At 33.7% G+C, this 16,109-nt stretch overlaps 1 protein-coding gene across 8 annotated transcripts in view; it reads right to left on the reverse strand.

Annotated features, from left to right (window-relative positions):
• The window catches only part of LOC150105780 (putative bifunctional dTTP/UTP pyrophosphatase/methyltransferase protein), a 90,215-nt gene that overhangs the window by 38,269 nt on the left and 35,837 nt on the right, over window positions 1-16,109 (reverse strand). For all 8 annotated transcript variants that reach the window (XM_090393582.1, XM_090393580.1, XM_090393578.1 and 5 more), the window contains exons 3-4: window positions 12,806-12,943; window positions 3,723-3,826 (exon numbers count right to left, since the gene is read on the reverse strand). In XM_090393582.1, coding sequence (XP_090249708.1) covers window positions 3,723-3,826; window positions 12,806-12,943 — 242 coding nt within the window. The remainder of the gene's footprint in view (window positions 1-3,722; window positions 3,827-12,805; window positions 12,944-16,109) is intronic.

The raw sequence follows: 16,109 nt of genomic DNA on the forward strand, positions 1-16,109 counted from the left end.
GGACCGACTTCAACTGCCTTTCTTCAACCTCATTTGCTTAGTGTTAGTGCCTGCAAGCACATATCATTGTGTTGTGTTCCCTGAAGATGGCAATGTAACATTGCCGAAATATAGGTAGTTAGTAATTAAAGTTTTTATAATTAATAATATAGTTTACGTTGTCATTTCCTAAAAAATTAGAAGTATATCTAACCAATATAAGCTTATCTATAAGAAATAAAAATTATTTATTTTTATTAAGCAAACTTATTAAACTTATTAAGCAAAATATATCAAAACATATGATTAAAACATATTCTGTTTTTTTTTATTGTCATTAAAACTGATCCAAGCTGAAATGACTAGATAAATTTTAAGAATGATCCTAAACACCAAATTTAATCAAATTATTATCATTATTTCAAATCTTTTTTTTTTTTTGCTTATACACTTTAAAACACACCTAAAATGAACTGCACCGCTTTGTTGCTCTAGATATCAAGATAATCACCTTTTTTTTTTTTTTTTTTAAAGTTAAACTTCTGTAGTGGGGTGCTTAAGAATCAGAGCTTGGTTACTGGCAGGAGACTTCCACGTAGCCTTTTGAGAATGCAGAGAATAGAGATCAGGGCTTCTTACCTAATGTCCAATCCTCACCATCTCATGATGCACTCTGTTAGGCATCTACCTGGATACTGAACAAACGAGAATGGATTGGCAATTTGGGATTTAGCCAACCAAATCGTATTCTTACTGGCATAAACCAAATGCAAAATTATAGTACAACATGACAGAAATTCATGAGGGCTGGGGCATTGTCTGGTTAAACAAGGTCCCCATTATTTTCATTAGGGAACCAGGATGAACAGCAAAAAGTCAGCTATTGGAACAAATCCCAACTCAATGTCAGCATAGATTAAGATTAGTAGTATCAATATAAGAAGCACGAACGGAAAAGAAATGAAATTGGCAGAAGAATTGGATAAGTACCAGATTAACATGATAGGTGTTACCAAGGTGTTCAAGACCTCTCTAAGCAACAAATAAAAAGATAAACAAATAAAAGATGTTATATTCAGGCAATAACAATCAGGGAAAAGAAGTACTGTCCGACCACAGATGAGAGAACCTCTTGGCTGGCATTTTGCCAAGAAGAGTCAATTCATGTTGAAGGAGAGAAAGGAATAAGGCAATATATGAATTCTTCGCCAACAAGCAAAATCATGTACTTTATACATAAAATTTTCCAACTGTTGTACAAGAAAAATAGTTACCACTTTAAAAACTAGAATTTTCATAAAAGAAAAGTTAAATTTCCGACATATAATAATAAACACTCATCATCGATTACGCTATTATCAGAATGATTTGCCTTCTTCTGCCATGCACAGAAGTGTCGAGAGGTCTCACATCTGTTGTCAGACAGTACCCAGTATTCAACACTAATTATGAGTATAATCTTCTTGAATGTCAGGCAACATCAAGTAGAGTGATGTGAACAAATATCAGAATGGAGAACTGGATAATGAGACTTATTTGTGCTTATGGTCCCACAGAAGGTTTTACCAAGAAAGAAATGGAGGAATTTTTTGAGGCACATTAGAGAAGGCAGCTAACACAATGAAAGTCCTTGAAAGGAAATGAAACACAATGAAATTTGGTCCTTGTTGGAGATCTAAATAGCAGAGCAGGAAATAATTACCAAACATATAGAAAAGTTTTGGAAAATTTGGTGAAAAGGGCAAAGCTAATAATAATAATGGTGGTAAGTACCTGCTGGATTTCTGTTCAGAACAGACTAGTTATTACTAACACCATGTTCCAAAATAAAAATGTGCACAGATGTGAGAAATAAGAAAAGTCTCACTGACTACATTATCATTGATAGCAATATTTTCCCATTGGTTCAGGAAACAAAAGTGTACAGAGATTTGAAATTGGAAGTGATCACCATTTAATGTTGAGCAGAATAAAATTGAAATTCATACTGAAAAGAAGAATGTTTTTTTAAAAAAATAAAGTTTTAAATCAAATCAAAGTTGAGCGGTTTTCAGAGGTGAACTGTACACTCAAATACACAAACATTATACGCAACCCTTGGAGATTAAGTGACAGACCCTGAAGAAGCATTGACTGATTCAGCCAGAGAGGCATGTGGTGAGGTTGTCTACAAAGATAAAAAAATCATAACTTATTTTAATGGTATTAATAGCACCAAATGAAATATTTTATAAAAAAAAAATGTTTATTAACTGGCTCATATTTTGCAGAATTTCAAACCATCTTCAGGGAACAAAGCAGCATGCCATAGCATACTTTTAACAAAGAGTAAATGAAACAACTGTTTCACTTACAGTCATAGGAAGACATTGGTAAGGAAGAGAAAATAAATATCAGGAAGGTGGCAAAATAAACTGCTTCAATTACTCTTGGTCACATATAAACTATAACATGCTGCTTTGCTCTGAATATGCTAGTTTGAAATCCAGTAAAAAATAAGCCATTAATACACATCTTTTTTTATAGTTTGCTTGGTGTTGATAATACCATTAAAATAAGTGATTAAACAAACACACGTAATAACCACAGTAATAACTGACGATGTCCTATGATACTTAGGATGAAATATTTACTTATTAAAACTTATTACTGTGGTTATTACGTGTGTTTGTTTAGTCATGAATTTTCCACAGGTTTCATTGTACAATAAAACCATTAAAATAAGTTATGAATAATATTCAACACTTAAGCTTGTGTATTAGATGGAAAAATCAGAACTCAATGGTGGACTTAGAAAGTTAAAGAGGCAATCAAAGAAAAGAAGAAAGCATCACAAAAGTTCCTAGTAAGTCAGCATGTGCCCTAAAAGAATACAGAAAAAAAATGTAAAAAAGAAAAAGTCATGGGAAGACTTAGATAAGGACATAGAAAATAAATATCAGGAAGGTGGCAAAATATTCTGGATGTTATTGAAAAGCTTAGAAATGGAAGAAAAAGTACTGTAAAAGGAATCAGAAATGATAAAGGTGACATGAAACCTGAAAATAAAAGTATTCTGGATGTCTGCAGTAAATGGCTCTAGCACTCTCAGTAACATCGATGCTCTCTCTCTCTCTCTCTCTAGGTGGATTTAAATCACATCTAGGATGTAAATAACATTTATAAGGACTTTTCTCACCTGGTGAGAAAAGTCCTTATAAATGTTATAAGGACTTTCCAAAAAAGCAAACTAGTCAGAAGAACATATAATTAACAGACATAATACACTAGTCTTATAGTTTTGACTATAATTCCAAACAATACAATGCTGGACAGGAAAGAAAAAAAATATGGTCTTTCCAACTAAAGGTCAACACTGCAACTGCTTATAGTAGTAACAATAACACATTTTGTTTCTGCTTAGGAAAAAATAATAATGTGATAAAATTTCACTGTTTATATTATATAAAAAAAATGCAGTGATACTTTCAGAGGCATAAGCCAGTTAATTTCAAATAATATGAGATTAGTATTTAATTATAACAATCAGCTAATCCCTTTCATAGTACAAAGAAGATTTTGCTTCATACAATATCTTTATAGGTAACATTGTCAAAAATTTGTGCTAGAGTGACAAAAGAAAATTATAAACAACCTAGACTGTTTCATTAAAATGCATTTTTTAAATTAATATGATTAATTTATACTGCTTTTTATAATACAAAACAAAAACAAAAAAATAAATAAAATATTAATGCTTTTACCTAGACAGCATCTGAAAAGCATCATCCTGATTTCGGGGTTTTCCAAATATAACGTTATCTAAAGTAACAATTGTGTCAGCTCCAATGATTAAGTCTGCAGGTTTCTTGCAATCATAACAACAGAAAAATTGAGATGAGACTCTATTAGTTTTTAAATTAAAAAGATTTTCAATGGATATTAAGTATTCATTTTTATAGTTATACACATAACAGTAGAATTATTAATGTTCTAGTTATGCTATTGTTTCTGTTAATATGTGAGTTTTTTTACATAGAACATGTACTACTGATATAAGTTAACATGCTTATTCATTCTAAGATACAAAGATTTAAGCAAACCAACTTTGAGTTGTCTTATGCTTATCAACATTTTTATTCAGTTAAATTATGAAGCTCCTGCTTATTAAATAGGAAAAAGACATTAAAACATCTACAAGAGTTATGATGATTATTATGCACCCTCCAAACACCTGTTATATCTTTTCTTGAATACATTGACAAATATTCACTCGCATTTAACAGTAGCCAACTCTACACAGCATATGACACATAATTACAATCTCCATTTATGGCACATATGACACGAGAAGAAACCTAGACTTCACATCCTCCCTTAATCCCGCTTCTGAGTATGGCCCAAGTTCTATTCTACTCCTTTCTCCACCTGCCAAAAGATGCAAAATTTCGCTTGTATCTATCTACTCTGCTATATGTTTACTAACTTGTATGTTTATATCACATCTCCTCTCCTCTATTTATTCCTCAGTCAGAAGTTATACCCTTTTACCATTTACAGTTTTGGATACATCTAATTTGTTTTATGAGTTTCAGATAAACAACAATGAAATGTTTGAGTACTAAACTGAATAACTAGTGTGTAGTTTTCTGTTTTATGAATTTCTGTATGTTCAGTGTACATTGGATGTAAAGGAAAAGAGTATTATTTCCTTCACACATTCAATAAACAATCTAAAACTCACATCCCAGAACATCTCTAAATAGTTATGGAGTATGTTGTAATTTATGTGGTATTTGGATATAACAATTTTGCTGCTGCTTTTATGAGTTTGTTAACAAACTAATCAACATGGGATTTCCACTTCAGGCCTCCATATAAAGCAAAAGCTTTATATGTTAATTATTTTTGTTAATTACTCTAATTACATATATTTGCCAAAGACTTCTATATTTTGTTTTTCATTGCATTTTATATTATATGCTTTAATCATGAGTGGATACTGATTACCAAAGAATTGGAAGCATATAATTTATTTTTCTGTTTTGTAAACGATCTTTCACATCACATTTTTCATGCAGCTTTATAGAAATCAATTATAAGACAACATGAAAGATATGAACACCTCTGTATAGCGATGCCTATGTATCAGACAAGATTTATTATTATTACATCCTCCATGGAGTTGACTCATTTGTGGGTTTGAATTTTTCATTTGAAATACCCCCCCCCCCACCTCACACACACACAAAAAGAGACCAGACAGTGTTTTTGCTAAGTTATTTCATATGTTTTTAATTTCTTGATGACTGATATCGGATCTATATTAACTAGGAAAACAAGTTTTTTTCACTTCCACACAAGAGAGAAAGCAATCTCCATTTATGGCACAAATGTTTTATATATATTAGGGAAATATAACAGAACAGCTATTTGTGAAAAATTTAGAATTTGAGTTGTTTACCATCTCCTAAAACAACTAATGTCAGGCTGAGAAAGAAAAGGAAGTAATGGCTGGAATAATCAAATTGCAAAGGAATATTCCAGTTTTGAAAGCATTTCCTTATAATGACATGGCAGTATTATTATTTGTTGTTTAAGAGATACTTGTGCCATGAGAGGTTTCTTCAATTAACATGAAAAAAAAAACACAAGGGATAAGTAATACTATTTATTTAAGGCCATCATCCTGAATATTACAGGCCATCATCAGTGGCAACAATAGTTAATTACAAAGGAGAATACAAACAATGGATTGATTTGAAAAAGAGCCACATAATATTATGCATAAAACAACACAATGGTGTAACTGAGGAAATATTACAATACTGATAATTCATTGGCTCTAAAAAAAAAACCCACTTATTGATATGCAATTAAAATTAGATTCTCTCATATCTTAGACAGAGAGAGGCAGTTATTCCCATTTAAGTTCAGATGGCAAAGTAAAGCCTAAGCACTTTCTTTGAACAACCATTCACATTTATGCCAACACTGATGAAGCAAGCATGTTTCAGACTATAGGATGTTGTGGTCTGTATCTATTCCATGCTGTGCCAAGCCAGATTTTTCATATTTACTGTTGCTAATATAAGACTGGTATTCTTGTATTCTCTTTTCCACAGAGCATCCAGTTGGTTCAAAGAAAGAATGATGACAGTCACAAGGAACTTGGTAGACACCAGGGAGAGCTAGAGGAGACAGTTTATCTTTTGAAGATGGAAACCATGCTGATAATTTGTTGACAGAAAGAAAAGTAGCCACTAAATTGGACCACCCCACCAGATATGGTAGGATGGTCCAAATATATCGAATAAGGACTCTTGGACTAACAGGGCCAATCATCTTGATTGTGAGGGGAAGTGGTACTCCCATGGTTCCCCTAGCTGGATCTATCCTCTTCTTTGTCTACTTTGAGGAAGATCCACTCGCTTTAATCTTTCCTATAAAGCCTTATCAGCCAACTCTTCTTATTTTATGACCCTTATGCTATTAGAGTACTCAAGGGCTATGGGGTCCTTCCTTTTTTTCTGGCCTATATCTATGTCCCCTCTATAATCTACTCTTTCCCCTTCAATATACCCTATTCCTCCTCCTATGGGTTTAAATTTGGAAGAAGGTTAGTTCAGAAGCCTTAAGGTAGCAGCCATACCACTGGACTATCCATCGCCAGGCTAGTCACCTGACATGGAGAACATTAATCTACTTTTAAGCCAATAGAAAAAGATAATTGAAAAATATATATATACATTTTGAATTAATCTGCACATGATATGCTTCAGACATTTTTCCATATAAGCCCACAGCAAAAAACTGGATATCATCACTGAAATGAGTGTTCTCAAAAAAATAAAATAAAAAATCATCTGCTGTATCTTTAAGATAAAAGTGAAAGACTGAGGTGCTGAAATATTATTGTTCATTAATTTTTGATATTTAAAAGTCTCAAAATTGTAAGTCAGGACCAGATTTAAGATTGATATGAGTTTTCCCTAACACTATTAATAAATTTCAAATCATCTAAACTGAGATGAAGTCCCTTGTAACATGAAGATCTTTGCTGTAGCTCAGCGTTTCTCGACCTTTCTAAGCCCAAGGACCAGTAAAATGCCTAAAACAATTCTACGGACCACTAAGTTACAGAGGTGTAGCTGGGGGGGGGGGGGGATACGCCCCAGGCAGCACTTTTTTGGCATTTAAGAAATCTTGCCATACTGTCTATAAAACAGCAACTGAGTGATGAAATAGACTTCGACAATGTCATCGAAGATTTTTACGAACAGAAAAGCAAGAAAAATAACATTTTAGAATGTTGGAATTAAAGTTTTACTTCAAATATAAACATAGTGTTTTAAATTTATTTCCCTATACGTCATTTTGACTTTTTGTAATTTTTTTTAAAACCCATTGGGAATTACCAATATTTCGGAAAAACTGTGCCATTTATAACATAATAAATCTAAATGCATGTTTTGAATACATATGGAAACATAATTAATTAAATTGGAAGTAAACGATTAAAAGTGTATCAAATAAATAATATAATACAATTATGTTACTTTTAATGAGATGGTTGAGCTTCTTCACCCTTGCAGAGTTGCTGGATATCTGGCTCAATATTGGTCAACTTCAGTCGAAGATAGGCACACACACACAAATGCACGCACGCACACGCACACACACATACACAAAGACGAAATCTGTATTTTGTTTTTATTTGAAGGAACGAGGAAAATCCTTTCTCACAAAGATAGATTGTAGAAAACTGCATGACGATTTTCAATGCTTCTTCAGATAATTCTGGAAATTCCCTTCTCACTGAAGGCAAGATCCAAAATCGAGCCTGTCACTTGAAAGCTCAATTAACTGTCCTTTTTTCGATAACAAAAGATCGTTCTTATGACTGCAAGCCTGAAATGGATCACGAACCCACAGAAATTTATTATCAAAGTTATTCGGAAAAAATGTTTCAAAATTCTTTTTCAGATTTTTGAGGTGGTCACAAACCCTTTCCAGAAACTCAGAATCAACAAAATTATCTTTTTCCACCAAAAAGAATTCCAATGTTGGAAAAGGTGCAAGTTGTCTGTCTTTTACATAATTAATCCATAAAACCAGTTTTTTTCTCGAATGTCTTTATTTTGTCGTACACATCAAGAACAGTTAAGGAATTTCCCTGAAGAGAGAGATTTAGTTCATTTAATTTCAAAAAAAAGTCTGAAAGATAGGATAGTATTGATAACCATGCTTCATCAACAAAGAGTGATGCAAAATCAGAATTACGTTCATTTACTAAACAATAAAACTTCGTGCATTAATTGAAATAGCCGTGTTAGTACTTTGCCCCTGGAAAGCCAGCGAATTTCAGAATGAAGCAAAAGTTGTATATATATTCACTGCCCATTTCATCGCAGAGTACTAAAAATAACCTGTTATTTAACGGTCGAGCTTTAATAAAATTAACTAGCTTTACAGCGTTGTATAGCACAGTTTTAAATTCTGGTGGCATTCCTTTGGGGGCTAACACTTCCCTATGCATGGTACCCAATTCATATCTGGACCATAGAAACAACCCCACTATACCTGTCTGTAAGGGCAAGAGCACCATCTGAACAGAAGCCTATACATTTTTCAAACTGGATTCCTTTATGTATTATGTAATTATTGAGAGTATGAAATATTTCTTCTCCAGTTGTTCGGGATGCCAAAGTTCTACAAAACAGAATATCATCATCATGAATGTTGTTATCATGCACATATCTTGCGTAGCATATTAACTGCATATCATTTGTAACCGTGTCTATTTTTAATGCATAATAAGGGCCCTTCTTTAACTCTTTTGATTAACTGAGATTCTACGTCACCTTCCATATCATTAATTCTGTGACCGACAGTGTCATTTGAAAGAGGAATCAAATCAACATCTTTTAGTAACTTGTTGCCAAACATAGTTCTTACCACATCTTTTATAGCTGGAAATAGCAAATTTTACCCAATAGAATGAGCTTTACCTGTTTTCGCTATGCGCAAACTTAAGCGGTAGGATGCTTTCAGTGCCTTGCTATTAATGGAACCCATGGCCGAAAATATATCTTTCCCATGATTTAATGTCCCTAAGTGTCGCTGAAAAAATTCGATTGGCTTATTTTTCACATCACAATGTTTAGTTTCTAAATGTCGTCGGAGTTTCGCAGGTTTCATGCACTCGTTCGACAACATTTCATAACACAAAACTGAGATTTCTGTTCACTTTCATCTCCACACCAAGTAAACCCAAATTCCAAATATGAACTGTTATATTTCCTACTGTATTTTTTCTTTGAACTGCTTGTTTCGTCTACTTTATCAGATTTACTCGCTGTTACAACACGTGTATCACAATTAGGGTTAGCATCACCTGTTTGATTTGCTCTTTTTTTCAAAGTCCTAGTTCTATGCCACTTTTCCATTATTAAAAAACGTTTCTGAAAAATATACAAATATATAAATACTGGGGTTAACTCAGGGCACACTTTGTCCAAGTATCACTTAGCACTTCTGAAGATATACTGAGCCTTGGATGAAGGAAGGAAACCTTCAATAATAAAAATCAATAAACAACAAGCAATTGATTGAAATGTGGATAACACATGTTCACTTCAAATCTGACAAAACAGCAAGAAGGCGGAAGCAATAAAACTATATTGTTGTTCACTTCACCCCTCTTTTATTATTCATCATTATGCCGCTACAAATTTAGCAGCAGAACGATGAATAATAAAAAAGGGATGAAGTGAACAACAATATAGTTTTATTGCTTCCCTCTTTGAACATTCTGATGCTATTTGTTGGGTTTTTTTTTTTAAGTCTCCATTTGATTTCAATAATTTTTACTTACTTTTTCAATTTTAATTTGTTTTGTTTGGATAATTAAAAACTTTTTATATTTATTTAATTAATTTAAGCCTGCCTGCAGACCACCTGTGGTCCGCAGACCACAGGTTGAGAAACACTGCTGTAGCTGATCTAGCTTATGCACAAAATGGCCTTGTTGCAGGTATCATCATCAAATTGCTGCCATGTACCCTCAAGGGTTGTACAGGATATGATAGTACTACATGAAAAATTTACATCATTACTAACTTCCTATCTACAATTTTCCTCCAAATCAGTCTGTTACTTGTCAAGACTCCAACATTATCAGATCTTATATTGCTATCGTCTAAGGCACTTTGTACAGTATCAATCCACCTATATCTTGGTCTTCCTCTGAGTCATTTTCCTACCAACCTGGCAGAGAACACTTGTTTTGGTAATCTTTCCTCGCCCATTCTATTTAAGTGACCATACCACCTGAGATTAGCTCTGCTAACGCATTCCTGGATGCTGACAATGTCAAGTTCTTTCCTAAAATATCCTCGTTTTTAATATGATATTACCATTGATGCCATCTGTTCACGTCTCAAATCTTTCTCAGGACTCTCATATCTGCAGTCTCTAGATCGACAAAACTTAAATATAGATCTTTGTTATATTCCCATGCGTTTTCAACTATTTGTCATAAAGTGAAAATCTGATCCTGACAGCCTCTATTTGACCTGAATCCAGCTTGTTCTACACCAAGCTTTTCTTCCACAATTTTTCTCAACCGTTTCTCAAGTATACTTGCATAAATCTTGCCAGGAATGCTCAGTAGGGAAATACCTCTGTAATTTTCAGATTCAGTTTTATTTCCCTTTTTATATATGGGTACTATGAGAGCTCTACTCCAATCATTGGGAATTCTTCCCTCTGTCAAGGCTTTCTGAACTATGCAATGCAGCCACTGTAAGACTTTTATACCACCATACATCAGCATTTCTGGTCGAGTATCATCTACTCTTGCTGCCTCTCCACATTTCAAGCCTTTGATGGCTTGTTCTACTTCAAGTATAGATATGTATTCCTGACTGCCTGTTGAGCATTTTTTACCACTGTGCTATCACTGCTTGTTTCATTTAGCAATTTTTCGAAGTAATTACTCCATACTTCAAGGATATCTTTTTCTCCCATTTTCATGTCACCTTTATCATCTCTAATTCCTTTTACAGCACTCTTTCCTCCATTTCTATGCTTCTTCAACAACCTCCAGAATATCTTCCCACTTTCTTGATATTTATTTTCTATATTCTTGCCAAAGTCCTCCCATGACTTTTGTTTAGCTAGTTTTACACATTGTTTAGCTTTCTTACATTTGTCTCTGTATTCTCTAAGAGCAAAAGCTGACTTATTTGCCAGGAACTTTTGATATGCTTTCTTCTTTTCCTTCACTGCCTCTTTAACTTCCCGTGTCCACCATGGAGTTCTGATTTTTCTATACTTGCAGACAACCTCACCACATGCTTCTCTGGCTGAATCAATCAGTGTTGTCTTCAAGGCTTGCCACTGAATCTCCAAAGTTTGGTTTCTGTTCTTAAACTCTTTCATTTTTTCTTCAACACTATTTGTGTATTTTAGTCTATAGTTCACATCTGAGAGCTGCTCAACTTTTATTCACTTTAAAATTTTCTTACATGTTATTCATTTCAATACGAAATTCAATTTCATCCTGCTCAAGACTAAATGGTGATCACTTCCAATTTCAAATCATCTGTACACTCTGGTGTCCTGCACCAGGGAGAAAACATCACTATCAACAATAACATATTCAATGAGACTTTTCTTATTCCTTGCCTCTTCTCTTCATGTGAATTTGTGCACATTTTTATGTTGGAACATGGTGTTAGTAATAATCAGCCCATGTCCTGAGCAGAAATTCAACAGGTAATCATATTAAAAATGAAGATGTTAGAAAGGAACTTGACATTAGCATTCAAGAATGTGTCAGCAGAGCTAATCTAAGGTGGTATGATGTCACTTAAATAGATTAGCTCATGTTTGATGCCAAAATGATAGGAAAGAGCCCCAGAGAAAGACCAAGGTCTAGTTGGAATGAATCAGTTGAAGTGCCTTAGACGCACAAAATGTTAGATATGACAACATTGGAGTTCTCACAAATAATAGACCGATTTGGAGGAAAATTGTTGATAGGAGATTAATAATAATGTAAACTTCATTTAATTAATCATATCTGCAATCTTTTAGTTTTGAAATCAGTGCAATGGAAGATTATTTTATTCAGATTTTTCACTCTCATGAAAATGTTGCAGAAATTATTTTCACTATTGAAAAATAGTGAAGTTTAAGCATTCTTTTCAGAATTGTCCATAGATTTGATAGGGCTGGTGACAGTAATTCTCTTTTCAAGAAGAATGCTATTGAAAAACATAAAAAATCAAAGTTGGTTCATTACTATTATTACGTGATACCTCGAAGGGTCCAAAGACTCATCGAGGGAGGGCGCCCTTCACAACTCTCCGTCTCCACCACTCAATCCACCAACTACAGCAAACAGCAACTACCATCATCATCTACACCAATGCCATCTACTGGCCACTACCACTAGTATTTTCACAGACAATCACAAACATCCATACCCACAGCGTTTTGGTTGGAGAACAGATACACCACTCGGCCAACCACTTTGGCATTATATTCAAAACATTTCCATTACTTGGTCAGGAACAACAGAAGACTAAAATCAATTTAAAGATTATCTGAAGTTGCACCCAAACATAAAACTCACTCTTGAACTGGAAGATCATAAAAATTACTGTTTCTTGACCCCTAGACTCTATGTCAACTGAGTCCTAATTATGAATGTTTCGAGGACCCTGATTATAGACAATCTTAAATAAACCAAAAAAAAAAAAATGTTATGAATATTAAAAAATATTTAAAGTATTTTAAAAGCAAACATGTATTCTTAATTAATAAAAATGCTGCTCACTGAGTCATTCTGAAGTCTTCTTGCTACTTCCAAAGCTTTCTGTTTTGCAGTTTCTTGTGCATACTCATATGGTTTAATAAAGCTATTTTTGTCCAGGTCTTCTTCATATGTTGAAGAGATAACTTCAAATGGAAAACCCTAAATAATAATAAGAAAATAACTTTTAAAGTTTACAAGTTTCAAATAACAAAGTGTCAGTATTGTTATTAAAACTTTTTCATTGATCATTATAATATGATGATTGTTTGAAAGATGTTAATACTTATTTACCTAATATCAACACTTAATGAAACTATTGTATCACTTTTAAACAAAACATAAATAAAGTACATTAACATTACAGGAGAGGTATTTTTCAGTAGCCTCAAATTTTAATGTTCAAAGTTTATTTCCAAAATAGATTTATTACATATATGGAGGAGTGACGAAGTTGAAAGCACAAATATTTTACTCCATGCTCATCTTCTCTTCGTCTGATTAGTTACATCCGAGCAACTTAGTTTTCTGAAATAAAATACTGAATTAGAATATTTCAAACAGTAAATATTATAAATCTTTGAAATTACTGTTAATAAGAACCAAATGTGAATGATGTGATGAGATGATGAATTTACATGAATCTGGCAAAATTCAAAGAAAACTACTGTCAAAATAATTATTGCTAACAAGAAGACTTTCTTTCCCCACCATCATTAATTTTCGATCATTGATTTCTTCCAAATTAGTGTGATATCTGTTTCTTCTTCTTCAGCAATTTCCTGTACTGCTGGATAAGGCCTTCCCCAAAGTCCTATCTTAGGCTTTTCTAAGATGCTTAGTTCCAGCCTTCTCTTTAACCACCTCACCGGCCATTATGGATCAAATACGGATGCACATATGCTTCATATCCATCACATATTTCAATGGTATTAAAATTTTAATATGCACTTCGCATCCATGATAAACTTGACGTCTATAGACGTCTTGGCTGGTAGCGTGGTTAAATCTCATCCTCTCAACATCTCTTTGGTTTTCCTATAGCTCTCTTTCATCTCTAGGTTACTATTCAGATACCATCTTTGTCCATTTTAGAGCATTACTTCTTGCAATATGATCTACCCATTAAGACTTTGATCTTTTAATGACTGTTACAATGTTTCTCACCCTGGTCTGAGCTCTAACCCAAGTATTGAGCTTTCTGTCTTGAATGTAATACCAAGCGGCAACCTTTTCATTTTCCTCTGGTTGTTCTCAACTTGTCAACAATTTTTTAGTGAAAGTCCACATTTAATTTCTATATGTCATAATCAGAAGTTGTTTCATGGTGTTTATCAAAAGTCATCCAACTAAGCTGAATCCTTTGAATAATTTCTTCCTCATTATCTCTACTGTGATCTTTTGCCCTGGGTAAACACAGGAAGTTGCTACATCCATGTTATCTGTCAGGACTCCAATAATGAAAGATCATATATTCCAGCCATTTCTCCCCAAGAACAATTAGCTTTTCCTATCAAGAACATAACACATTAAGAACTTTCCCAACTTCCAAATGTGGCATTCTATTTCCTGAAAAACATCACTTCCTGCACTATCTTATCAAAAATATCTGGATGCCTGCTTATCCCAATTTGCATTTTAATATGAAAGGTACATTGCTTCGGTAATTCCCTTCCATTCTTCCAGAAAAGCATCAGTCAGGTCAGTCAATGATGTCAGGCAATTCAGCCTGGATCACAATCAATGTTCCAATTTATCCTACACATGTTCAATGGGTTTAAGATTGGGACTTCATGCAGACCAGTCAAGTCTTTAACATCTACGTCATCAAACCATTCCTGCACAGACCTCACTTTGTGGATAGGGCACTGTTGCTGTTGATACAGGAAAGGGCCTTTATCAAACTGTTGCCATAAAGCTGAAAGCATAGAATTGTCTAGAATGTCATTATAGGTGGTAGCATTAAGATTCCCCAATCACTGGAACTAGGGGACCCAGCCCTTACACTTGGTTGTAGAAATTAAAACAAGAATTATAATTTCTTGTCAAGTATAACATACTTCATAACTAAGTGAAAACTTCCTACACTTGCAAACATAATCTGGAAATAGCACAAAAAAATAAAAAATAAATAAATAATAGTAAATATATATATATATATATATATAAAATGGTATAAATACATTCCCATAGAATTCCAGAACTCACTATGGAAGTTAAAACACTTCCGCTCTCACTTGTCACGCCTTTTTAAAATTTGGCGTGTGATAATACAATTTAAGTGCCTCCGTAGCGCAATTGGAAGAACGACGGTACATTGCGCCCTTTGATTTGAAAAGGCCTAAGTTCGATTCTCGTCATGACGGGAGGAATCTTTATATGGACATTTTCAATCGAAGGTAAATTAGCCAATCTCATAAGGAGGTAGCAGAGTTTTTTTCTCCTGGAAACTCAGGATTTTCATCCCGCATACAGACAAACCAGCCCTTCAGAACACACGCAATTTACAGACAAAAAAATACTAGCTGTGGTGGTGGTAATGGCCAGTAGATGGAGCTGGTGATTGGTAGTAGAGATTCGGTGCAGTGGTGGAGAAGGAGAGTTCTACAATAGGTGTCCTCCCACGATAAGTCTTCGGACTCCTTGGGTCACAAATAATAATAATAATAACACACTCACCATAACATTAAATTTGTAATACTCAAAAAGAGGTTGAGAAAGATTGTGCAAGAGAAACTTGGAGAAGAACAAGCTGAGTTCAGGCCAAATAGAGATTGTCAAAATCAGATTTTCACTTTATAACTAAATCACTCCCATTCAAGAAGTTCATGTTTAGAGCTGAATACTAAAGATGACAATAAACATTTGGGATTAGCTTAGCTTCTGACCCAATATTCCAACATGCAAAGACGTGCCTGTAAAAAATGTTTTATTTATTTTTTATTTCCTTATTTATTTCTTTATATTTTTTATTTATGTATTTTATTTAAATGTTTGCATTGGTCTTAGTGCTTATTGTCAGTAATGCTGCAGGTAGGAATGAATTCTTAATGTACTACATGTTTCATAAATCATTGTTTAGAGTTCGCATCTCAGACATGCACAGTTCAGTGTTGAACAATATTGATGTTTGTACACTCATCCTCTTGAACATCTTTTAATCACTCAAAATTCACTGTTGCACGAAATATTTTGTAGTCAGAAGCTCACTTACTGTGTGCTGTTTCATCTACACTTAAATCACCTGCTTGCACTGTGTCACTTTCACAGCTATAATTCAGAAGCTCTTAGTGGCAGAAATCTTACACACTGAAGTGTGAATGTCTAA

This window comes from Typopeltis vanoorti, chromosome 6, assembly GCF_054136105.1.
Source record: "Typopeltis vanoorti isolate ZY-2024b chromosome 6, IOZ_Tvanoo_1.0, whole genome shotgun sequence".
Taxonomy (NCBI): domain Eukaryota; kingdom Metazoa; phylum Arthropoda; class Arachnida; order Uropygi; family Thelyphonidae; genus Typopeltis; species Typopeltis vanoorti.